This window comes from Cherax quadricarinatus, chromosome 49 (assembly GCF_038502225.1).
Source record: "Cherax quadricarinatus isolate ZL_2023a chromosome 49, ASM3850222v1, whole genome shotgun sequence".
Classification (NCBI taxonomy): domain Eukaryota; kingdom Metazoa; phylum Arthropoda; class Malacostraca; order Decapoda; family Parastacidae; genus Cherax; species Cherax quadricarinatus.
The window spans coordinates 17,082,925-17,108,014 of record NC_091340.1 but is presented as its reverse complement, the minus strand read 5'-3'; the positions used below and the strand labels follow the sequence as shown (position 1 = coordinate 17,108,014).

At 38.6% G+C, this 25,090-nt stretch overlaps 1 protein-coding gene across 3 annotated transcripts in view; it reads left to right on the top strand.

Moving 5' to 3' along the window:
- Positions 1 to 25,090, top strand: part of LOC128697013 (E3 ubiquitin-protein ligase SH3RF3) — a 264,822-nt gene that overhangs the window by 43,850 nt on the left and 195,882 nt on the right. For all 3 annotated transcript variants that reach the window (XM_053788516.2, XM_053788514.2, XM_053788513.2), the window contains exons 5-7: positions 13,470 to 13,584; positions 19,743 to 19,841; positions 20,589 to 20,725. In XM_053788516.2, coding sequence (XP_053644491.2) covers positions 13,470 to 13,584; positions 19,743 to 19,841; positions 20,589 to 20,725 — 351 coding nt within the window. The remainder of the gene's footprint in view (positions 1 to 13,469; positions 13,585 to 19,742; positions 19,842 to 20,588; positions 20,726 to 25,090) is intronic.

Genomic DNA, 25,090 nt, shown 5'->3' with positions numbered 1-25,090 from the left:
GGTCCATCACCCTTGAAGTTTTGAGGTGGTCAGTCCCTCAGTCTGGAGAAGAATATTGTTCCATAGTCTGAAACAATATGGAGTTGAAGTGACAGGATGGAGCCTTATATACCGCCAGGAGGCGAGATGTAGGCCACTAGTAGAGGTCAGAATGTAGTCTAAAGGACACTAAGTGCAACTAATGTGACATTTTTATTGTGGCAACGTTTTGCTCTAGGAGTTTTGTCAAGCTCCTGGAGAGTGAAATGTTGCCACAATAAAAATGTCACATTAGTTGCATAATGTGTCCTTTTACTTTACATATTGTCGGTAATTCTACCAACTTTATTACAAGAATGTAGTCGTTGGCCTACATCTCACCTCCTGGTGGTATATAAGGCTCCATCCTGTCACTTCAACTCCTTACTGTTTCAGACTATGGAACAATGCTCTTCTCCAGACTGAGGGACTGAACACCTCAAAACTTCAAGGGTGATGGACTGATTACATCGTCTTCACGTCTCTTCTGCTTCTATCAACTTTTCTGTACTCAACTGAAGAAGCCTACTGTGTAGGCAAAACATTTTAAAATAAAGATACCTAACTGTTGCATATGTGTCTTACCAAACAACTTGTCGGTATTTTATACCATTTTAATATTCACTTTGAAAGGGTTCTAAGAAGTAAGATTGCCAACCACCTAGACACCCAACATTTATACAACCCAGGGCAGCTTGGGTTTAGAACAGGTCACTTCTGCCCTCTCACAACTACTGGACCACAATGACATGCTCTTAGGCGTATTGGAGGGCAAATAAAATGCCGATGTAGTATTCACAGACTTTGTGAAAGCTTTTGACAATTGTGATCATCATGTAATAGCACACAAAATGCATGGTAAAAAAAATAACAGGAAAAGGGGTAGATGGATCTGAAACTTCCTAACAAATAGAAGACAAAGAGTAATAGTAAACAGAGTGAAATCAGAGGCAGTTACAGTGAAAAGCTCTGTTCCACAAGGTACAGTACTCGCTCCCATCCTTTTCCTCATCTTCAGAGTCATAAGCCACAGCACTATGTCCTCCTAAGCCACAGCACTATGTCCTCCTTTGCTGACAATACCAGAATTTGCATGACAGTGTCATTTGTTGAGGACACTGCAAATCTCCAAGCAGACATTAATCAAGTCTTTAACCCTTTGACTGTTTCAGTCGTGTATAATAATAATAATAATTTTATTTCTTTGTACAGGTTACAATGTGTAATTACAATTTTGATTTGCTAAGTACAAAGATAGCCACTATCATGCCGAGGCATTTCGGCCAAACTAATCCTAATACATAGTAACTAATTAAAACTAGATAAGTACATAGTATATAGTAATTATTACTTAAAACTAAACATAGAATAGTGGTTAGCTGTTTTACAATCTTGTTTGGACTTAATCTTATGTACGTATACTTAATCTTATGTATACTTAGTACAAAATCTAATTTACAAGAAATGGTGCAGGTGGTAATATTTTATGGAATGGCAGAATTAAAAGCCAGGAGGTCACATAATTAAACTAGCCAGTAGATGTTTGGTCGATTTGGTTAATATTATGCAATAAGATGATTTTTTAGCAGAGTCCTAAATTTATAAGTTGTCTGGGGATCCTTGACTTGTTCCGGTAGCGAGTTCCAGATCCTTGGGCTTTTTATGTGCATAGCGTTCTTGCATAGTGAGAGTTTTACTCGAGGGATGTTGAAAAGGGCCTTATGCCTTGTATTGTGACTGTGCATTCTGTTGTAACTGTCGAGGAGTAGTTTTAGGGGGGGTTTACAGTGGAGTTTAAAGTTCTGTATATGTAGTAGGCACAATAATAAGAGTGTATGTCTTGTATATTTAGCAAGTTGAGTCTTTTGAAAAGTGGTGGGGTGTGCTGTCTAGCACAGCAGCTGGTTATCACTTGCACAGCAGCTTTTTGTTGGATTATTAAGGGTCTAAGGTGGTTGGCTGTGGTAGAGCCCCAGGCACAGGTACCATAGGTGAGGTGAGGATATATTAGAGAGTGGTACAAGGCAAGGAGAGTCATTTGTGGTACATAATAGCGTATCTTGGAAAGGATTCCTACTGATTTGGAAATTTTCTTGGCTATGTGATGGGTATGGGACTGAAATTTAAGATTACAGTCAAGGAGAAGACCTAGAAATTTGCCCTCCATGCGTCTTGATATAGGGGAACCATTTAACAATATGTCGAATTGAATATTTGAGGCTTTGTTGCCAGACAGCATGAAGTTTTTTCTATGTTAAGTGTGACTTTGTTGGTCATCATCAAAGCATATGTCTTTAGCAGTTGACTCACGAAATCGTAATGACACGATTGCAAACAAACCATACCGGAGTATGGTTTGTTTGCAATCGTGTCATTACGATTTCGTGAGTCATGTTGACGGCAGTGAAGGGACTTGAGCTAGAGTTCGTCACGGCCACGCTAGCTGGAGATTCATCTGTAAAAACTTGCATTTGTGGTCACAGTGGTGCCTGTGCTAACCTTCCTATGGTGTAGAAATATACCTAGTTGGACGAATCTTATTGTGGCTAGCTGGTCTAGTGGCTAACGCGACGGGCTGGAGTTTTGAGACTCTGACCGCGGGTTCAATCCCGGCCAGGGTATGGTTTATCTTTAGCAGTTCATTGATTACAGTGTTTTCAAGCACAGCTGGGTCTGAATGAGAGTAGACATATGTAGTGTCATCTGCGAATAGAACTGGTGTAAGGAGTTGGGATGCATTGGGGAGATCATTGATGTAGATGAGAAAGAGGAGTGGGCCTAGAACACTACCTTGGGGTACTCCTACCTTGGGGTACAGCTACAGGTTGGATAGTACATACTGGTTTCTGTCATTAAGATAGGATTTTAGGTAGTCAAGAGAATGTCCTTTTATGCCATAATGATTCAGTTTGAGGTGCAAGAGATTGTGGTCAGCTGTGTCAAATGCTATTCTTAGGTCGACAAAGAGCCCCAGGGAATATTCATTCTTATCGAGAGCTGTGTATATTAGGTCAAGCATTTGTATAATAGCATCATTCGTGCTTTTTTTAGGTCTAAATCCAAACTGGCATGGGTTAAGTATGTTGTTGGATGTAAGGTAGGAGTAAAGTCGCTTATGTATTATTTTTTCAAATATCTTGGATAGTAAGGGCAAGTTTGATATGGGTCTGTAATTGTTCAAATCAGTTGGATCTCCACCTTTGTGGATCGGGGTGACCCTTGCTGTCTTGTGTATGGATGGGAAGATTGAGGAAGCTATAGATCTGTTAAACATTGTTGCAATAATGGGCAACAGTTCTGGTGCAGCTTTTTTATATATGAATGGTGGCAAGTTATTTAGGTTACCTGATTTGTTTTTTAATGATTTAATGATGGGTGAGACTTCAGTGGGATTAGTTGGAGCTAAGAATAAAGTGTTTGGATAGTTGCCAGTGAGGTACTCGCTCGGATGGGTATTTGAGCTAGGAATTTGTCTCGCTAGCTTTGATCCTATGGTAGAGAAGAAGACATTAAATTTGTCAGCCGTGTCTATAGGTTGCATGTGAAGTTCATCTGGTTTAGTTAAGTCTATCTCTCTATTTCCAGTCAGCTTTCTTGAGCTCAAAATTTTGGAAAGGGTTTGCCAGGTACTTTTCATGTCACCTTTCATTTCACTAAATCTATTTTCATAATACATTTGCTTTGATTTACGTATTAGTTTTGTTAGTATTGATGTGTATCTTTTAGTAAATTCTTTAGTAATTAATCTTTTCAGGGTTTCGGCCATACTAGTACGGCTTACATGCCAGGGTTTTTGACGTACTAGTACACCTAAATTCTAGCGCCCTCAAATCTAGTGAGAGAAAGCTGGTAGGCCTACATATGAAAGAATGGGTCTATGTGGTCAGTGTGCGCAGTATAAAAAAAATCCTGCAGCACACAGTGCGTAATGAGAAAAAAAAAACTTTGACCGTGTTTTTGGATTAAAACAGCGAATTTGCACTGTATTTTCGTATGGTATTTATTGTTGTATTCTAGTTTTCCTGGTCTCATTTTATAAAATGGAAGACATATTACAGAAATTGAGATGATTTTGACTGGTTTTACAAAGAAAAATACCTTGAAATTGAGTTCAAAGTAGCAGAAATGTTTGATTTTTACCAAAGTTCAAAAGTAAAGAAATCATGCTATGCGTCCAATACACGTCAACTGGTGAGTCTAATAATCTTTCACAAGTGCGCTGATATTATTTATATCATTTCTACACCAATGCAGTAGTCTGTGTAACAGTAAATCTTCTATTTTTTTGTGAGAATAAATATTCAAAGTGGAAAGCAAAAGAATGTAAGAGGGGCGTTGGACCATGACTAATGAATAGAAGAAATGTTATTTTAGTGCCAGGAATGTCTTTCTTGTTTATTCTGGACCCTATTCGGAAATTGGCATCTTTTGAAATTTGTGTGAAATTGGCAAAATTGCTAAATTCTGACCACTGTATTGGATAGTTGAAATCAATAAATGGGTGGTTTCTTGTACTCATTCGATAGAAAAAATGGAGTTCTAGCAAGATGGTTATGATTTTTGTTGACAAGTACACTGGAATTGGCCGAAAATATGGCTCAACGTGGGCAAAATCGCCGATGCGTAAACATCGTCGAGACCGCTAACTTCACAAGAGCATAATTACGTAAGTTATCCATCAAATTTCATACTTTTGGTGTCATTATGATCGGGAAAAGATTCTCTATCTTTTCATAAGAAAAAATAATTTTTTTTTTTTTTTGAAATTTGGCTGACCCTGAGAACAAGTTTCTGAGAGGGCCTGTCGACCCTGAACTGCTTTTCAATTTGATGTTTTTATTAATAGATTTGAGGATACTTCTAGTTAGCCATGGGCTGTTTAGCCTCTTTTCTGTGATCTGTTTCATTAATTTTTATATCTTTATCGATATTATTACTGTCATTTAGCTCTCTCCGCCAATCAATGGCACTTCGAGCTAGTTTTAGGTTGTTTATCAATGTCTCGTCATGCAGGCAAAATGAGATCTTTCTTGTTTCTTGAGGTAGTTTAGATAAGTTGGTTATGAGAAAGGTAGGATAGTGGTCTGTGGTGTAATCTGTGATTATACCTGCTTGTAGTGGGAATATTATGTTGGTCCAGATATGGTCGAGTTACAAGGCACTAGTGTCAGAGATTCTTGTTGGCTTTGTTATAGTGGGTAGCAATAAGCTGTTGTTCATAGCATTTGTGAAATCAACTACTGGAGGGTCGGTTGCTTGAATAAGGTTGATGTTGAAACCTCCTGCTAGTATCATATGGTGTTTATGAATAAACACCATCTGACTCAGTTATTATGTTTCTAAGGTTATTGCTAAGAGTGTAAGTGTTTGAACATGGTAGTCTGTAGACTGCACCAACTGCTATAGGTTTCTTAAGTGTTCTTGATGTGAATTTAGCTATTATATATTCCCCGTTTTCGTCCCATACATTAGTTGATTTCACACATTCTAGTTCATCAGAGTAATAGATGGCAGTGCCTCCTCTTGCTTGGTCGGGCCTACAGCGGCTTCAAATCAAGCAGAAGAAAGCTGGTAGGCCCACATGTGAGAGAAAGGTCTCCATGGTCAGTGTGCACACTATAAAAAAAAATCAGGGAGCCAGTGGTGCATTGTGGGAATGCTATTTCAGTAGTCCTTGTTCAGCATGCCTAGCAGTAAGAAATATGTGATTCCCCAGCGAATCTGGGATTCTTCTCTTCCCAAGTGATCGCTCCTACACAGATGGAAGTGTCAGTGAAGATGAATTTCATGTTTTTGATTAGTTTGTGACAGAAAGCAGTGCCCAGGATACCAGAAGAAATAATAATAATAATAGTAATAATTATTTACTCCAAGTACATGTACATGGTATACAGACCATAGCTGACATCAATGACACACTGCTATATAGAAAGCCCCTTGTTACGCTGAGCATTTTGGGCAAATTAGGTCAGTGCCCCAGGATGTGACCCACACCAGTCGACTAACACCCAGGTACCCATTTTACTAATGGGGAACATAGACAACAGGTGGAAAGAAACACGCCCAATGTTTCTACTCTGGCTGGGAATCGAACCCAGACCCTTGCTGTGTGAAGCGAGAAAGAAAGAAAGAATGGTAGGTAGTTACGAAGAAGGTGGGCAAGAAAGCATGGGACCCCACGAGTGTTGACAGGCAGTAATATGTCATTTTGACAGCTGCTGGACCCTGAGTCAGCATATTTAGGAGTCTACACATGCATGCATGCACACACACACGCACACGTGCACACACACACACACACACACACACACACACACACACACACACGCACGCACGCACGCACGCACGCACGCATGCACGCACGCACACAAAGACGAAGACCAGGCAGAACTACAAAGGGATCTGGACAGGCTGCAGACCTGGTCCAGCAATTGGCTCCTGGAGTTCAACCCCACCAAGTGCAAAGTCATGAAGATTAGGGAAGGGCAAAGAAGACCACAGACGGAATACGGTCTAGGGGGCCAGAGACTACAGACCTCACTCAAGGAAAAAGATCTTGGGGTGAGTATAACACCAGGCACATCTCCTGAAGTGCACATCAACCAAATAACTGCTGCAGCATATGGGCGCCTAGCAAACCTCAGAACAGCATTCTGACATCTTAATAAGAAATCGTTCAGGACCCTGTACACAGTGTACGTTAGGCCCATATTGGAGTATACGGCACCAGTCTGGAACCCACACCTAGCCAAGCACGTAAAGAAACTAGAGAAAGTGCAAAGGTTTGCAACAAGACTAGTCCCAGAGCTAAGAGGAATGTCCTATGAGGAGAGGTTAAGGGAAATCAACCTGACGACACTGGAGGACAGGAGAGATACGGGGGACATGATAACGACATACAAAATACTGAGAGGAATTGACAAGGTGGACAAAGACAGGATGTTCCAGAGATCGGACACAGCAACAAAGGGACACAGTTGGAAGTTGAAGACACAGATGAATCACAGGGATGTAAGGAAGTATTTCTTCAGCCACAGAGTGATCAGGAAGTGGAATAGTTTGGGAAGCGATGTAGTGGAGGCAGGATCCATACATAGCTTTAAGCAGAGGTATGATAAAGCTCACGGTTCAGGGAGAGTGACCTAGTAGCGACCAGTGAAGAGGCGGGGCCAGGAGCTTGGACTCGACCACTGCAACCTCAACTAGGTGAGTACAAACAAGCACACACACAAACATGCACACACACAAACACGCACGCGTGCACACACACACACACACACACACACACACACACACACACACACACACACACACACACACACACACACACACACACACACACACACACAAAAAAAAAAAAAAGAGCTTTCAGAAGATAATAGTATTTCTACATAAGTGGCCAGTGACTATATATGTGTATATATATTAGAGAAACCAGAAGGAAGGAAGGAGGGAAAGAATGAAGAAAGAAAGAAAGGCAGGTAGGTAGGAATGATGACACATGACCATTTACCTAGGAAAATTACCTAACAGAACTGCCTGCTAATGATAAATTAGACACATGTGCAACTCTTGGGTATCTTTATTGAGGAAACGTTTCGCCACACAGTGGCTTCATCAGTCCATACAAAGGAGAATCTTGAAGAACAGGAGGAGAATGAGGTAATCAGTCCCTCAACCTTTGGAATTCTTCGCTAGCCTAATTCTTGGGCACGACCTACTTCAACATTGAACAAATGTTACACGACCTATGACTGCTACCCCTCTCCTGCCAACGGTTTATAAGCTCCTTCTCAGCACGTATGCCGTATTCTATTCAAGATTGATGGACTGACCACATCGACTCAAGGTTGAGGGACTGATTACCTCATTCTCCTCCTATTCTTCAAGATTCTCCTTTGTATGGACTGATGAAGCCACTGTGTGGCGAAACGTTTCCTCAATAAAGATACCCAAGAGTTGCACATGTGTCTAATTTATCAACATGTCGGTTCTCTGAACCATTCATCTACTGCCTGCTAATACTTTGAAGAAAACTGCTCAGAGGTGTTTTGTCTGTGCACATACAAAACACACCCACAAAAATGCTGACACACTTGTTTTATGTGTGAGGAGTGTAAAACACCATTGTGCATACACTCATGTTTCAAAGAATTCCACAAGCTGCAGCAGTTCTAGGAAAGTGTCCAGTGATTGTACATTTGTATATAGAACAATAGTAAAAAATTTTTTATATTGTTCGTTTGTGTAAACAAGTTTTGTAAACAATATGATACTAATGTTTGTATGAATATTGTGTTACATATGAGTGTATATATGTATATTGCACCATACTTTGATCTCACAGGCCACATAAGTTATGTGATAAAATAAAATATTGAAAAAAAATAAGAAACCTTTGAATGGAAGTAAGCCAAAGTTTACCGGATGAGCGGCATTCATCGCTGTTGCCACACATGGTTCATTTTCTGCCAACTTTACTCCTCTATATCTCGATAAGTACTGATCTCAAAAATTGGGGGGGAGAGGGGGGGGCTTAAAACAATCAGAAAATTAATCTTAACATTCTGATAAGGAAAAATATTTTTTTTTTTTTTTTCAAATATTTTTCAACACCAGGAGACACTTCAGGATTTGGGGTTGCGATAGTCAAAGGGTTAAATGGAACTCAAAAAATGGTATGAAGTTCATCGAAGACAAATTTCAGTTACTCCACTATGGAAAACTTGAGGAAATAAAAACTGGATTGGAGTATAAAACAAATTCTAACCACACAATAGAGTGAAAAACTAATGTGAAGAACCTGGGAGTGATAATGTCAGAGAATCTTTCTTGCAAAGATTACAACATTGTGTCTACAACATACAGGAAAATGATAGGATGGATAATGAGAATCTTCAAAACTAGGGATGTAAAGCCAGTGATGAGTCTCTTCAAATCGCTTGTTCTCTCTAGGCTGGAGTATTGCTGTACACTAGTGGCCCCTTTCAGGGCAGACAAAATTGCAGACCTTGAGAATTTACAGAGAACTTGCACTGCACATATATGTACAATAAAGCACCTTAATTACTGGGAATTACCTGGAGTACCTGGAGAGAGTTCCGGAGGTCAACGCCCCCGCGGCCCGGTCTGTGACCAGGCCTCCTGGTGGATCAGAACCTGATCAACCAGGCTGTTACTGTTGGCTGCACGTAAACCAACGTACGAGCCACAGCACGGCTGGTCAAGAACCGACTTTAGGTGCTTGTCCAGTGCCAGCTTGAAGACTGCCAGGGGTCTGTTGGTAATCCCCCTTATGTATGCTGGGAGGCAGTTGAACAGTCTTGGGCCCCTGACACTTATTGTATGGTCTCTTAACATGCTAGTGACACCCCTGCTTTTCATTGGGGGGATGTTGCATCGTCTGCCAAGTCTTTTGCTTTCGTAGTGAGTGATTTTCATGTGCAAGTTTGGTACTAGTCCCTCTAGGATTTTCCAGGTGTATATAATCATGTATCTCTCCCTCCTGCATTCCAGGGAATACAGGCTCAGGAACCTCAAGCGCTCCCAGTAATTGAGGTGTTTTATCTCCGTTATGCGCACCGTGAAGGTTCTCTGTACATTTTCTAGGTCAGCAATTTCACCTGCCTTGAAAGGTGCTGTTAGTGTGCAGCAATATTCCAGCCTAGATAGAACAAGTGACCTGAAGAGTGTCATCATGGGCTTGGCATCCCTAGTTTTGAAGGTTCTCATTATCCATCCTGTCATTTTTCTAGCAGATGCGATTGATACAATGTTATGGTCCTTGAAGGTGAGATCATCCGACATGATCACTCCCAGGTCTTTGACATTAGTGTTTCGCTCTATTTTGTGGCCAGAATTTGTTTTGTACTCTGATGACAATTTAAATTCCTCGTGTTTGCTATATCTGAGTAATTGAAATTTCTCATCGTTAAACTTCATATTGTTTTCTGCAGCCCACTGAAAGATTTGGTTGATGTCCACCTGGAGCCTTGCAGTGTCTGCAATGGAAGACACTGTCATGCAGATTCGGGTGTCATCTGCAAAGGAAGACATGGTGCTGTGGCTGACATCCTTGTCTGTGTCAGATATGAGGATGAGGAACAAGATGGGAGCAAGTACTGTGCCTTGTGGAAGAGTGCTTTTCACCGTAGCTGCCTCGGACTTTACTCTGTTGACTACTACTCTCTGTGTTCTGTTAGTGAGGAAATTATAGATCCATCGACCGACTTTTCCCGTTATTCCTTTAGCACGCATTTTGTGCGCTGTTACGCCATGGTCACACTTGTCGAAGGCTTTTGCAAAGTCTGTATATATTACATCTGCATTCTTTTTGTCTTCTAGTGCATCTAGGACCTTGTCGTAGTGATCCAATAGTTGAGACAGACAGGAGCGACCTGTTCTAAACCCATGTTGCCCTGGGTTGTGTAATTGATGGGTTTCTAGATGGGTGGTGATCTTGCTTCTTAGGACCCTTTCAAAGATTTTTATGATATGGGATGTTAGTGCTATTGGTCTGTAGTTCTTTGCTGTTGCTTTACTGCCCCCTTTGTGGAGTGGGGCTATGTCTGTTGTTTTTAGTAACTGTGGGACGACCACCGTGTCCATGCTTCCTTTCCATAGGATGGTAAAAGCTCGTGATAGGGGCTTCTTGCAGTTCTTGATGAACACGGAGTTCCATGAGTCTGGCCCTGGGGCAGAGTGCATGGGCATGTCATTTATCGCCTGTTCGAAGTCATTTGGCGTCAGGATAACATCAGATAGGCTTGTGTTAACCAAATTCTGTGGCTCTCTCATAAAAAATTCATTTTGATCTTCGACTCTCAGTCTGGTTAGTGGCTTGCTAAAAACTGAGTCATATTGGGACTTGAGTAGCTCACTCATTTCCTTGCTGTCATCTGTGTAGGACCCATCTTGTTTAAGTAGGGGCCCAATACTGGACGTTGTTCTCGACTTTGATTTGGCATAGGAGAAGAAATACTTTGGGTTTCTTTCGATTTCATTTATGGCTTTTAGTTCTTCCCTCGATTCCTGACTCCTATAAGATTCCTTTAGCTTAAGTTCGATGCTTGCTATTTCTCTGACCAGTGTCTCCCTACGCCTTTCAGATATATTGACCTCTATTAGCCGCTCTGTTATTCTTTTCCGTCGCCTGTAAAGGGAGCGCCTGTCCCTTTCTATTTTACATCTACTCCTCCATTTTCTTAGAGGAATAAGCCTTGTGCATACATCGAGCACCACTGAGTTAATCTGTTCTAGGCATAAGTTGGGGTCTGTGTTGCTTAGCATATCTTCCCAGCTTATATCGGTTAGGATTTGGTTTACTTGGTCCCACTTTGTTTTTGTTATTGAAATTGAATTTGGTGAATGCTCCCTCATGACTAATCTCATTATGTCGGTCTGGGGCTCCGCGCATACATGTCTGAACCTCAATTATGTTGTGATCTGAGTATATTGTTTTTGATATGGTGACATTTCGTATCAGATCATCATTGTTAGTGAAGATGAGGTCTAGTGTATTCTCCAGTCTAGTAGGCTCTATTATTTGCTGGTTTAAATTGAATTTTGTGCAGAGATTTAAAAGCTCGTGTGAGTGTGAGTTTTCATCAGAGCTGCCTCCTGGTGTTATTACTGCAACAATATTATTTGCTATATTCCTCCATTTTAGGTGCCTTAAGTTGAAATCCCCCAGGAGCAAGATGTTGGGTGCAGGAGCTGGCAGATTTTCCAGACAGTGGTCAATTTTTAACAGCTGTTCCTGGAATTGCTGGGATGTTGCATCTGGAGGCTTGTAGACTACCACAATGACTAGGTTTTGGTTCTCGATCTTTACTGCTAAAACTTCCACTACATTATTTGAGGCATTCAGCAATTCTGTGCACACAAGTGACTCTGCAGTGTACAGGTTGAAGTCCCTTTACCTGTACTCCTTGGAACGCAGGTGAAAAAGATACATGATAATATACACTTGGAAAATCTGCACACTCACTCCCTACTTTAGCAAAAGACTCAGCAGGCAGTGAAACATCCCCCCAATGAAAAGCAGGGGTACTGTGAGTATGCTGAGAGACAAATTGTTCAACTGCCTCCCAGCATACATAACGGTGATTACCAGTAGACCCCTGGTTGTCTTCAAAAGGAAGCTGGACAGGCACCTAAAGGCAGTACCTGACCAGCTGGGCTGTGATTCGTATGTCAGCTTGCGTGTGGCCAGCATTATCAGCCTGGTTGATCAGGCCCTGGTCCACTGCAAAGCTGGTCATGGACTTGGCTACAGGAGCGTTGACCTCTGAAACACCCTTAGAGAATAGGAGAAAGAAGTTTATGACAACGTTTTGGCCCAACCTGGACTTGTCAGTGGTCCAAGTCAGACTGAAATGTCATCATAAGCTTCTTTCTCCTATATTTGGGTTATTTGTGTATTGTAACATTTTAAAGAGATTTAGGTACTACACACTTGTCATGAATGAATGCTTCTTTGTAGCTACATGAGCAAAGCTTCTGGTGTCCCATCTTCACTCTTTAATCTATCATGTACTTTTCAAAATACATAGTGGTAATAGCACTTACTACATCTTGTAATCCATTCCATTGTTCCACCACTGAGTTTATGAAAAACTTTTTGTTATTCTTTTGGCACATTGCTTTCTTAAGTTTACAACAATGGCCTCATGTTTTCCATGTTGATGTTGCTAAAAAAATTTTCTTGTTAAGTGACTGTGGAGGTTCAGTTTAGAATGTATGTTGTACTGTACCTAGCATTTACTCATTTCCCATTTTTAATGCAGTGGAACACTGAAAGTTTGTATTTTGATCCCATGGATAATTCATTCTAGTATTCAGAAAACTAGGGTAATGTGCTCATGACTCATGAAATTGTAATGACACAATGGCAAAGAAACCATACCACGGGTAGGGATAGAACCCACGATCAGAGAGTCATAAAACTCCAGACCGAGTTGGATGAATCTTGTTGTAGCCAGCTGGCCCAGTGGCTAGCGCATTGGTCTGGAGTTTTATGGCTCTCTGATTGTGGGTTCTATCCCCACCCGTGGTATGTGTTTTTTTTTTTTTTTATTTTTTATGGTAATGTAGCTTGGCCAAATTCTGATACTCCAGTTTGGCACCTGGGTTGGCCACTGGGTCCTGCCTGTTGCTTGGGTTGACTTTAACAGACTATGAGAGTAGACACAGTAGAGGGACATGCAGTTTTTTTTTTTTTTTATCCTACTTACACCAACTCCACTTTAACTCATTATATTTATATATTATCTTCTCAATTTTTAGCCTAATCTATTGTTTTATGAGGATCTTAAACCAATGCCTGTAGTTCCATGTTGTAAGAATTAATGTATGTGTGAAAAACAAGGAAAGGACTTGAAATACTGCTTTGTAGTTTATTATTAATTATGCATCATGATTGAATTACTATGCATTTCCTGCTTCCTCAGGGACCTTAGTTTCAAGAAAGGGGATGTAATAATACTGCGCAAGAAGATAGACTCCAACTGGTACCAGGGAGAACTTAATAACCAGACAGGCTTCTTCCCGGCCTCTTATGTTCAGGTAAGTATTAACACTTTCAGTGGCTATCACATAAAACTATGTCACTGAGGCCAGGGTCCCTTCATCTAGTGCTGCTTTATAAGCTCATCTCACTCAGATTAGCTGTGAGTGGTAAATTTTGGCCTAGATGTGAGAGAATACGTTTGTGCTATGAGTGTGGACTGTATAAAAAAAATAAACTTGTCCCATGCAGTGGATGATAGGAAAAATAAAATGACTTTGTATGGTTTACAATAACAACTTTTCTCAGATGGTTTTTAGGGTTTTTATTGGCTGTTTCTTGGTATCATTTGATAGAAATAGAGATGATTTTGATTGGTTTCAGGACCAGAAATACAGTACGGCCCCGCTTTATGGCGTTTTGCTTTACGGCGTTCCGTTAATATGGTCATTTCAAATTATGACCAAAACTCCCTATACGGCTCCCCACCTGACTTTCTAATACGGTCACCGTGCCCCATCCGGTTTGTTTACATTATCTGTGAGATCCTTAAGCACTAAGTCTCTCCATTATGTCTAGAAACTCCAAAATTTCAAGTGTTTTTAAGTTATTTCATATTTTATATATAGTAGTACTCTGATAATTATACTTAGGTATACCTGTACCTAAATAAACTTACATACTGTGCTGGCATGCAGGGTCACATTAAAATCAATAAGTGTCTTATGTCCCGAGACACCATATTAGTAATAATAATAATAATCACCGTGTCTCATTAAATGTCATATATTACGTTAATATACACATTTTCATTAATCCATCTATGATATTTTTTTCAAAATTTTATAATAAACATGATACATAATATATAAAGATGATAAATACACCCCACAGTAAATTAATAAACATAAATATGAGATGTGGTAGCCAGACAACTTGTACGAGTGACGACAAGAATAATGTTTTCTCTAGGCCAACATAAAAGAAAATGTGTTACTGAGGGTAACTGTAGAAAATTATTCCCTTCATATGTAAGAAAGTTTATTCAGGTATACACAAATACAGTTACATAGATTATCATACATAGCAGCATATGTGTAAAGTACCTAGGATAACCCAAAAAAGTCAGACAGAGTGACTTATTTCCAATAAACTTACATTTAACACTGACAAAACCTACTATATTATGTTTGGTAGCAGAGCAGGTGTTGCGCAACTTAACATTAAGATCGTCAACACTCTAATTGCCAGATATAATGAGGGCAAATTCCTAGGCCTATACCTTGACAACAACCTGAATTTCAGCACCCATATCCAACACATAATAGATAGTAGATTGGCAGACAGCAACCGCCCAGGAAGGTACTACCGTCCTGCCAAGTGAATGTAAAACGAAAGCCTGTAATTGTTTTACATGATGGTAAGATTGCTGGTGTCCATTTTTCTGTCTCATAAATATGCAAGGTTTCAGGTACGTCTTGCTACTTCTACTTACACTTAGGTCACACTACACATACATGTACAAGCATATATATACACACCCCTCTGGGTTTTCTTCTATTTTCTTTCTTGTTCTTATTCTTGTTTATTTCCTCTTATCTCCATGGGGAAGTGGAATAGAATTCTTCCTCCATAAGCCATGCGTGTTGTAAGAGGAGACTAAAATGCCGGGAGCAAGGGGCTAGTAACCTCTTCTCCTGTATATATTACTAAATGTAAAAGGAGAAACTTTGGTTTTTCCTTTTGGGCCACCCTGCCTTGGTCGGATACAGCCGGTGTGTTAAAAGAAAGAAATATCCAACACAACAAAAAAAGTATCCAAAGCAGTTGGCATCCTCTCCAAGATACGATGGAAAACTTACGGAATTATGCTCTCACGAAGTTAGCGGTCTCAGTGATGTTTACGCATCGGCGATTTTGCCTACTTTGAGCCCTATTTTCGGCCAATTCCAGTGTACTAGTCAACAAAAATCATAACTATTTTGCTAGAACTCCATTTTTTTCTATTGAACGAGTACAAAAAATCACCCATTTACCGATTTCAACTATCCAATACAGTGGTCAGAATTTAGCAATTTTGCCAATTTCGCACAAATTTCAAAAGATGCGAGTTTCCAAATAGGGTCCAGAATAAACAAGAAAGACATTCATGGCACTAAAATAACATTTCCTCTGTTCATTAGTCATGTCCCTATGCCCCTCTTACATTCTTTTGCTTTCCACTTTAAATTTTTATTCTCACAAAAAAAATAGAAAATTTACTGTTATGCAGACTACTGCATTAGTGTAGAAATGGTATAAATAATATCGGCACACTTGTGAAAGAATATTAGACTCACCAGTTGACGTGAATTGGACGCTTAGCATGATTTGTTTACTTTTGAACTTTGGTAAAAATCGAACATTTCTGCTACTTTGAGCTCAATTTTAAGGTACTTTTTATTGTAAAACCAGTCAAAATCATCTCAATTTCTGTAATATGTCTTCCATTCTATAAAATGAGACCAGGAAAACTAGAATGCAACAATAAATACTATACGAAAATACAGTGCAAAGTCGCTGTTTTAATCCAAAAACACGGTCAGAGCTTTTTTTTTTTTCTCATTACGCACTGTGTGCTGCAGGATTTTTTTTATACTGCACACACACAATGTTCGAATTTTTACCAAAGTTCAAAAGTAAACAAATCATGCCAAGCGTCCAATACACGTCAACTGGTGAGTCTAATATTCTTTCACAAGTGCGCTGATATTATTTATACCATTTCTACACTAATGCAGTACGTAGTCTTCTATTTTTTGTAAGAATAAAAATTCAAAGTGGAAAGCCAAAGAAATATAAGAGGGACCTGGGGATGTGACTAACGAGCAGAGAACTTGTTATTTTAGTGCTAGGAATGTCTTTCTTGTTTATTCTGGACCCTATTCGGAAATTGGCATCTTTTGAAATTCGTGTGAAATTGGCAAAATTGCTAAATTCTGACTACTTTATTGGATAGTTGAAATCGGTAAATGGGTGGTTTCTTGTACTCATTTGATAGAAAAAAGGGAGTTCTAGCGAAATAGTTATGGTTTTTGTCAACTAGTATAATTGGAATTGGCCAAAAATAGGGCTCAAAGTGGGCAAAATTGCCAATGCGTAAACATAGTCGAGACCGCTAACTTCGCGAGAGCATAATTCCGTAAGTTTTCCATCAAATTTCAAACTTTTGGTGTCATTAAGATCGGAAAAAGATTCTCTATCTTTTCATAAGAAAAAATAATAATTTTTTTTTTTAAATTTTGGCAACCCAGAGAACAAATTTCTGAGAGGGCCTGGCGACCCCCAAAGGGTTAAATACCATTTCATTTCATAAAGATCTGTAAGAATGAATTCAAATTAAGTTGTAATAAATAACTGTCAATGAATAAATGGAAAGCTAACCCAGGCCTCTAATAGGAAGGATTCAGAGGTAATACTGTATTACATTCCGTCAGGGGCACCAACTAGTGTTTGAGGGAATTTTACCCCTTCAAGATCCTTGCCATAGTACTATGGCTTTGAGCTCTGGGTCAGTGATGAGCTCAGCTCACTCATATGAGCTGTGAGTGGTAAATTTTGTCCTAGATATGAGAGAATGGATCTGTGCAGTAAGTGTGCACCATATAAAAGAATCCTGCCCCATGCAGTGCATAATGGGAAAAATGCAACTATTTTTGGTTTCAAATAGCAACTTTGCATTGTAATTTTATATGGTTTTTATGGTTGTATTCTCAGTTCCTTGGCTTTCTTTAATAGAGTGGAAGATATAGAAATAGAGAAGATTCTGATTGGTTTCAGGCTTAAATTTAGCTCATATTAGCAGAATTGTTCAATTTTTGCCGATATTCCTGCATACGCAAATTGTCACTTGTCCAATACACATCCAACCAGTTGGTCTAATACGTTTTCAGGAATTCACTGGCATTATTTATGCAATTATTGCAATAACACAATAGTCTGCCTAACAGTAAACCTCCTATTTTTTTTGTGTGAATAAAAATTTATAATGGAAAGCAAGCATAATGTAGGAGAGGCCTGGGGATGTAACTAATGACCAGAGGAAATGTTTTTTTAGTGCTAGGAATGTCTACATTGTTTATTCTGAACCCTATTTATAAATTAGCAATTTTTTAATTTTGTGAAATTGGCCAAATTATCCATTTCTGATCACTTTATTGGATAGTTGAAATAGGTATATGGGCAGTTTCTTGTACTCAGTTGATAGAATGGAAGGAATGCTAGTGAAGTAGCTGTAAGTTTGGTCGACTGGAATGGTGGAATTGGCCTAAAGTAGAACTCAAATTGGGTGAAATCACCAATGCGTAAATATCGCCGAGACCACTAACTTTGCAAGGGCGTAATTCCATGAGTTTTCCATCAAATTTTGCACTTTTGGTTTCATTACTTTCAGAAAAAGATTATCCTGAGAGCAATTCTCAGATCAGGGGTCCAGACCCTGAAAGGGTTAAAAGGGGTCAAAATATATTCTAGCCAGAACTCGGGGAAAAAATTGAAAATGTGACAGTTGATTAACAAAAACGTAGTACCACAGTAGGCCTACTTCGCAGATCTTTCTCACACCCAACCAGTATATGACACAAGACTAGAGGAGTACTGCACTAGGCCTGCTATCCTATGTTAGGCAGATCTTACACAAATCCAGTCTTTATCACTGGTATATTTGTCCAGCCTATTTTTAAAGCTACCTAAAGTTTTAGGTTCAGTGATCAAAGGAAGGACAGGACAGGGTAGGCATGGCAGGGCAGGGTAGGGCAGGACATGGTGAGACAGGGCTTGCATCCTTCCTTGCCTTCCTCCCTATCTAGGTATCTCCATCCTTTCTTCCATATATCTTCCTTTCTGACTCCCTCCCACCCTGACTCCTTCCTTCCTCTGTTTCCCTCCCTCCTTTTGATTATTGAAACTAATTTTAAAAATAGGTTGAACAAATATGTATATGAATGAGAAAAGTTATATTTGAGTAAGACTTGCCATGCTCCTCTATTATGCATTATAACAAAGTGAGAGGCCAACAGGATCTCCTGGATACTGTATTATCAAATATATATGTATATTTAAGGTGGACTATGGTTACTGAGTGCAGCTTGTACCTTGATGCACAAAAAGAAGCAGGAATCTAGTGTGTGATAGGCCCTCACTGTGTCAGAATTCTAAAGAAAAGTTGCAAAGGTTAGTGGACGTGTTTGGGAGGGTGTGTAAAGGTAGAAAGTTGAAAGTGAGCATAGATAAGAGTAAGGTGATGAGGGTATCAAATGATTTAGATAAAGAAAAATCGGATATCACATTGGAGAGAACGAGTATGGAAGAAGTGAATGTTTTCAGATATATGGGAGTTCATGTGTCAGTGGATGGGTTTATGAAGGATGGGGTTAACCATAGAACTGATGAGGGGAAAAAAAGGTAAGTGGTGCGTTGAGGTATATGTGGAGACAAAAAATGTTATCAATGGAGGCAAAGAAGGGAATGTATGAAAGTATAGTGGTACCAACACTCTTATATGGGTGTGAAGCTTGGGTTGTAAATGCTGCAGTGAGGAGGTGGTTGGAGGCAGTGGAGGTGTCCTGTCTAAGGGCAATGTATGGTGTAAATATTATGCAGAGAATTCGAAGTGTGGAAATTAGAAAGCGTGGAGTTAAAAGTAGTCAGAGGGCTGACATGGAGAGCATATAAATCTGTAGGGGAAGGAAGGTGAGGTAGGGGTCGTCCTTGAAAAGGTTGGAGGGAGGGGGTAAAGGAGGTTTTGTGGCGAGGGGGCTTGGACTTTCAGCAAGCGTGCGTGAACGTGTTAGATAGGAGTGACTGGAGACGAATGGTTTTTGGGGCCCTGATATTGTATACTTATTATTTCAGGTTACTTTTTATATTGTATCTTTATATATGCTTCTAAATTGTTGTATCTAGGTGCCTCTGCAAAAACAGTGATTATGTATGAGTGAGGTGAAAGTGTTGAATGATGACGAAAGTATTTTCGTTTTGGGGATTTTCTTTCTTTTTGGGTCACCCTGCCTAGGTCGGAGATGGCCGACTTGTTGAAAGGAAAAAAAAAATATCATCTATGAATAGGTCATCCCCAGACATTTTACTTCAAAATTTGGTCTTAAAATCTCATCCTATACACAGGTATATACGGCATTGAATATTAATTACGAAACATTTAAATTCTTAAAATTTTCAGGTTATTAACCCATTGCCAAGCCACATCCCTCAGTGTAAAGCTCTCTATGACTTTAAGATGACAAATGATGAAGAGCGAGATTGCCTGACATTTAGTAAGGTAAGACAAACATCACAAATATACTGTACTAGACAAATTTGCTTTTATATAGTAACTTGCTAGTTCAATTATTATAGTATTACATGGGAGGCCCTTGCTAAAACACTAGCACTAGTATATGCCAGTATGGGTTTATTAATAAAATAAAAGTTGAGTCAGTAATTATTGCAGAAATTTTAGAAGAGAGCTTTGAAAGTACACTTTGTTGTCTCACATTGACTGTGCCAGCACAGTCTTCATGTCTATCAGTTACTTCATAGACTGACTGCAACTGTTACAACAGTAAACTTTGTGGTTTGTCATTGATAATTACAACACTGGATTCACCATCAATCTGACTTGTTCACTAACTAGCCAGAAAATGATTAATAAAAGTCACAATAACATGGCTTCAGTAATTCACAATTAATTCACAAATTTGAGGTAAATCTTGGTCTTAAATATTTAGACTCATGTTGTAAAAAAATTGTTTTGTTAAAATATTTTTATGGAGAGTAATCATATAATTTCATGTTGTATTCTGCCATTTTAATTTGTTTATTGTAATAAATTTTGTACTGGTATGTGTGTTAGTGTAACAGATAATAATACTAATAATAACATTGGCTCTAGGGAAAGGGTCCTGGTGAACTTTAAAGTTTAACCCCTTTTGTACTATAAAACTGAGTTTACATAGCATTATCTTCACACACTTCCTCCCCATTATAGTAGGACCACATGTACTATAATAAATTCATGTGTTTGTAGGGTGAAATCATCACTGTGTTGCGGCGGGTTGATGAGAATTGGGCTGAAGGTAAGCTCAGCTCTCGAATCGGAATTTTTCCCCTCTCCTTTGTTGATCTTAACAGCGCTGCTAAAGCACTTATGAAGCTCTCCCTCAAGTAAGTATTTATCAACATACCTTTCATTCTTATATATTTTTGTGATGAAAAATCTCATTTTATTTAAACGATAAATTACTGTTTTCTATTAGACATAGTCTCATCTGGGCTTAATTAAGAGTTACCTGTTAATTTATTAATCAAATTCTCTACTGTGTTGTTTCTGAAGAATATTTATGAATATTTCAAAAGATTTGTTTCAAATTTTAGAGTTACTGTATTTGATTAATAAATGGTGCATTTTTTTTTTTTTTTTGAGGTACTTAGCCTCTTACTTACCCTGGTTGCTGTTTGAGAAATTTATTGCTCAAGATATGGAGGGCTTCAGCTTCTGGATGAAATTTTGAGTCACTTGGAAGAGAGATCAACCTGGAATAGGTTGTGCCTCATTTACACCAATACTTACCACTAGGGCTGTAACCCCTTTAACCCTTCGAAGGTCTGTCCAGTAGTTCTACGGCTTGTCCACAGGGTCCAGTATTTTAAAAAAAAAATTTTTTGTTATTTTTTCTTATGAAATGGTAGAGAATCTTTTTCTGAAGGTAATAAAACAATGTCCAAAATTTGATGGAAAACTGATGAAATTACTCTCGCTAATTTTAGTGCATCAGCAATATTTATGCATTGGCAAGTTTTCCCACCTTGACTCCTATTTTAAGCCAATTACATTATTCCAGTTGACCAAATTCTTAGCTATTTCACTAGTATAACTTCTGCTTTATCGACTGAGCACAAGAAACTGTCCAATCAACAATTTCAGCTATTTAATAAAGTGATCAGAAATTGGTAATTTGGCCAATTTCACATAAACTTCAAAATGTTCCAGTTTCAAAACAGGGTCCAGAATAAACAATGCAGGCATTCCTAGCACTAAAATGACATTTCGTCTGTTTATTAGTTATGTTTGCAGGCTTTACAGATGAATTACATTTTGTTGTTATTCACATGAAAATTTTTTATTCACACTAAAAAATCGAAGATTTACTTTTATGGAATATTGTAATAATTGTACATATAATATCAGCACATTCGGGAATGTATGTTAGACCCACCAGCTGATGTGTATTGGATGTGTAACATCATTTGTTTGCTCTCGAACATCAGCAAAAATCGGACATTTCTGCTACTTTGAGCTCAATTTCAAGCTATTTTCAGTAATAAAACCAATCAGAATTGTTTCTGTTTCTGTAATATATCTTCCATCCTATAAAATGAGACCAAGAAACTGCAAGTAACTATATGAAAGTGCACGGCAAAGTCGCTGTTTTAATCCAAAAACACGGTCTCAGTTTTTTCTTTTCATTATGCACTGCGTGCTGCAGGATTTGTTTTATGTGGTGCACACTTACCATATAGATGTATTCTCTCATATCTAGGCCCAGATTTACTTACTGTTCACAGCTTATCTGCGTGAGCTGAGGTCATGATGTAGTACTATGGGTTGGACCCTGGCTTCAAAGCCATTGAATTATGGGACAGACCCTCAAAGGGTTAACTGTCAAAGTGTTGATCTCTGCATTTCCACTAGTGCTCCTGATTTTTTTTTTTTTTTTTGTGAAAAAAAAAAAAGGTTAATTTTTTGTGTAATAAGACCAAAAGCAAAACTTTCGGGCCAATACTTACTGAGATATAAGGCAGCAAAGTTGGCAATGGATGCTCACATGACAGCAATGTGGAGTCCTGCCGATTGCAGAAATGTTGCTGATATAACTTTTTTCCTTGCTTTTTTTTATCTTAAATAGTTTTTGTCTTGAGAATTACAAATTATAGTAGAGCTTGTGATTTCATAGCCAATCATTCTTCTAACACAAATATTAAGTAAGAAATTAGTAATCAGACAGTCACAAACATGGACAGGTGAACATGTTCACCTGCCTTGGTCACATTTTATTGTTGAGAAATGTGTACAAATTATTTAAAGGTCCCATCAATGTTTTAAGAAGTGCTGGAGCATATGAAACTCCTTGAGGCACAGTGTCAGACAGCGTCACTCAATATTGCTGATAGTGAAGTTACTCATCATTGCTGATGGTGCACTGCACCATCAGCACTGCCCCCAGTGAACCTTGGCATATGTTTTCTATTTGCTCTCACTGTTCCATGAACAGGGAATAGATACATTTCGGCCACAAAAAAAAAAGTGTTATTCCAACACAGTTACATTTGCTTGGTATATATTGCTTGAACGACAGGTGTCCCTTGAACAGAATCAAGGACTAAGTAAGTTTGTTTATTTAGACACTGGTGCCTTTTTTCTGTCTCATAAACGTGCAAGATTTCAGGTACATCTTGCTACTTCTGCTTACACTTAGGTCACACTACACATGCATGTACACATTTATGTATACACACTCATCTGAGTTTTCTTTGATTTTATCTTAATAGTTCTTGTTCTTATTATTTTTCCTTTCATATCCATGGGGAAGTGGAATAAGAATCTTTCCTCTGTAAGCCATGCATGTTGTGAAAGTCAGTTAAAATGCAGGGAACAATGGGCTAGTAACCCCTTTTCCTGTATAGCCTACTAAAAAGAAAAAGAAAACCACCAAAGTGGGATGTTTGAATGTGCATGGATGTTGTGCGAATCATAAGCAAGAGATGATTGTGGATGCTATGAATGAAAAGTTGGGTGTCCTGGCTCTAAGTGAAACAAAGCTGAAGGGGGTAGGAGAGTTTCAGTGGGGAGAAATAAATGGGATTAGGTCAGGGGTTTCTAATAGTTAGAGCTAAGGAAGAAGTAGCAATGATGTTGAAGGATAATTATGGCAGAAAAGAAGGAATATAAATTCAAGGATTATGTGAAATACAATAAGGGTTGGATGTGAAAGTGGGTTATAGTAACTGTTTATGCACATAGAGAAGAGGGAAGTGTAGATGAGAGAGAGAGGGATTTTGGGAAATGTTGAGTGAGAGAGTACTTGTGGTTGGGGATCTCAATGCTGAAGTGTGTAAAAATGTTGTAGAAGGAGTAGTAGGTAAATTAATCACGAAAACTGAGGTTCCACTGTATATTCCTGATTACCACAAGGTTGTGTTTAATTCATACAGACCTGAGTGCATTCCTGGAATTTCCAGCATTAGCAGCATTGGAGAAGTTGGTTAGAAAAGCAGTGTTCAGAGTTATACATTATACATTTACCTTAACCCATTGAGGGTCCATCCTGTAGTTCTACAGCTTTGAAGCCTGGGTCCAAGCCGTAATTCTACACCATGAGCTCAGTTCACTCAGATAAGCTGTAAGTGGTAAATTTGGGCCTAGATATGAGAGATTACATCTATGTGGTAAATGTACACCATGTAAAACAAATCCTGCAGCCCGTAGTGCATAATGAGAAAAAAAAAAAAAGACTGTGTTTTTGGATTAAAACTGAAATATTTGTGGTTTCTTTGTCTCATTTGAAAGATTGGAAAATATATTACAGAAATAGAGATGATTTTGATTAGTTTTAGTACTGAAAATGGCTTGAAACTGAGCTCAAAGTAGCAGAAATGTTCGATTTTTGCCCATGTTCAGGAGTAAATACATGACGTCATGCATCCAATACACATTAGCTGGTGGGTCTACTGTGTATTCACAAATGTGCTGATATTATTTATACAATTATTTCAATATTGCATTACAGTAAATCTTTTATTTTTTGGTATGAATAAGAATTCATTATGTGAATCAAAAATCAAAATGGAATTCATTTATAAAGCCTGAAAATGTTACTAATAAACAGAGAAAATGTTATTTTAGTGCCAGGAATGCCTGCTTTGTTTATTTTGGACCCTATTTTGAAATTGGAATATTTTGAACTTTGTGTGAAATTGGCCAAATTACCAATTTCTGATCACTTTATTGGGTAGTTGAAATAGTTGATTGGGAGATTTCTCATGCTCAATTGATAAAATTGATGTAATACGAGCAAAGTAGTAGTTAAGAATTTGGTTGACCGGAATAATGTCATTGGCCTAAAATAGGAGTCAAATTGGGCAAAATCGCCACTGCTTAAATATCGCTCACACAGCAAAATTCACGAGAGCATAATTTCATCAGTTTTCCATCAAATTTCATAATTTTTGTTTTGTTACCGTCAGAAAAAGATTCCCTACCATTTCATAAGAAGAAATTACAAAAAACTGTTTTTGAAAATTCTTGGGCCCTGTAGACAAGTTTCAGATCAGGGGTCTTGACCTTGAAAGGGTTAAAATATTCTCATCCTTAGCTTATAATGAGTGGTGAATATTGTAGAAAGTCTGAATAAATAAATAATGGGTATAATTAAAACAAACCACTGTACAGTGGACTCGCAGTTTTCGTGTTTAATTCGTTCCAGAGAGATGAGCAAAAACGGAAATCGGCAATAAATGAAGCCATTTTCC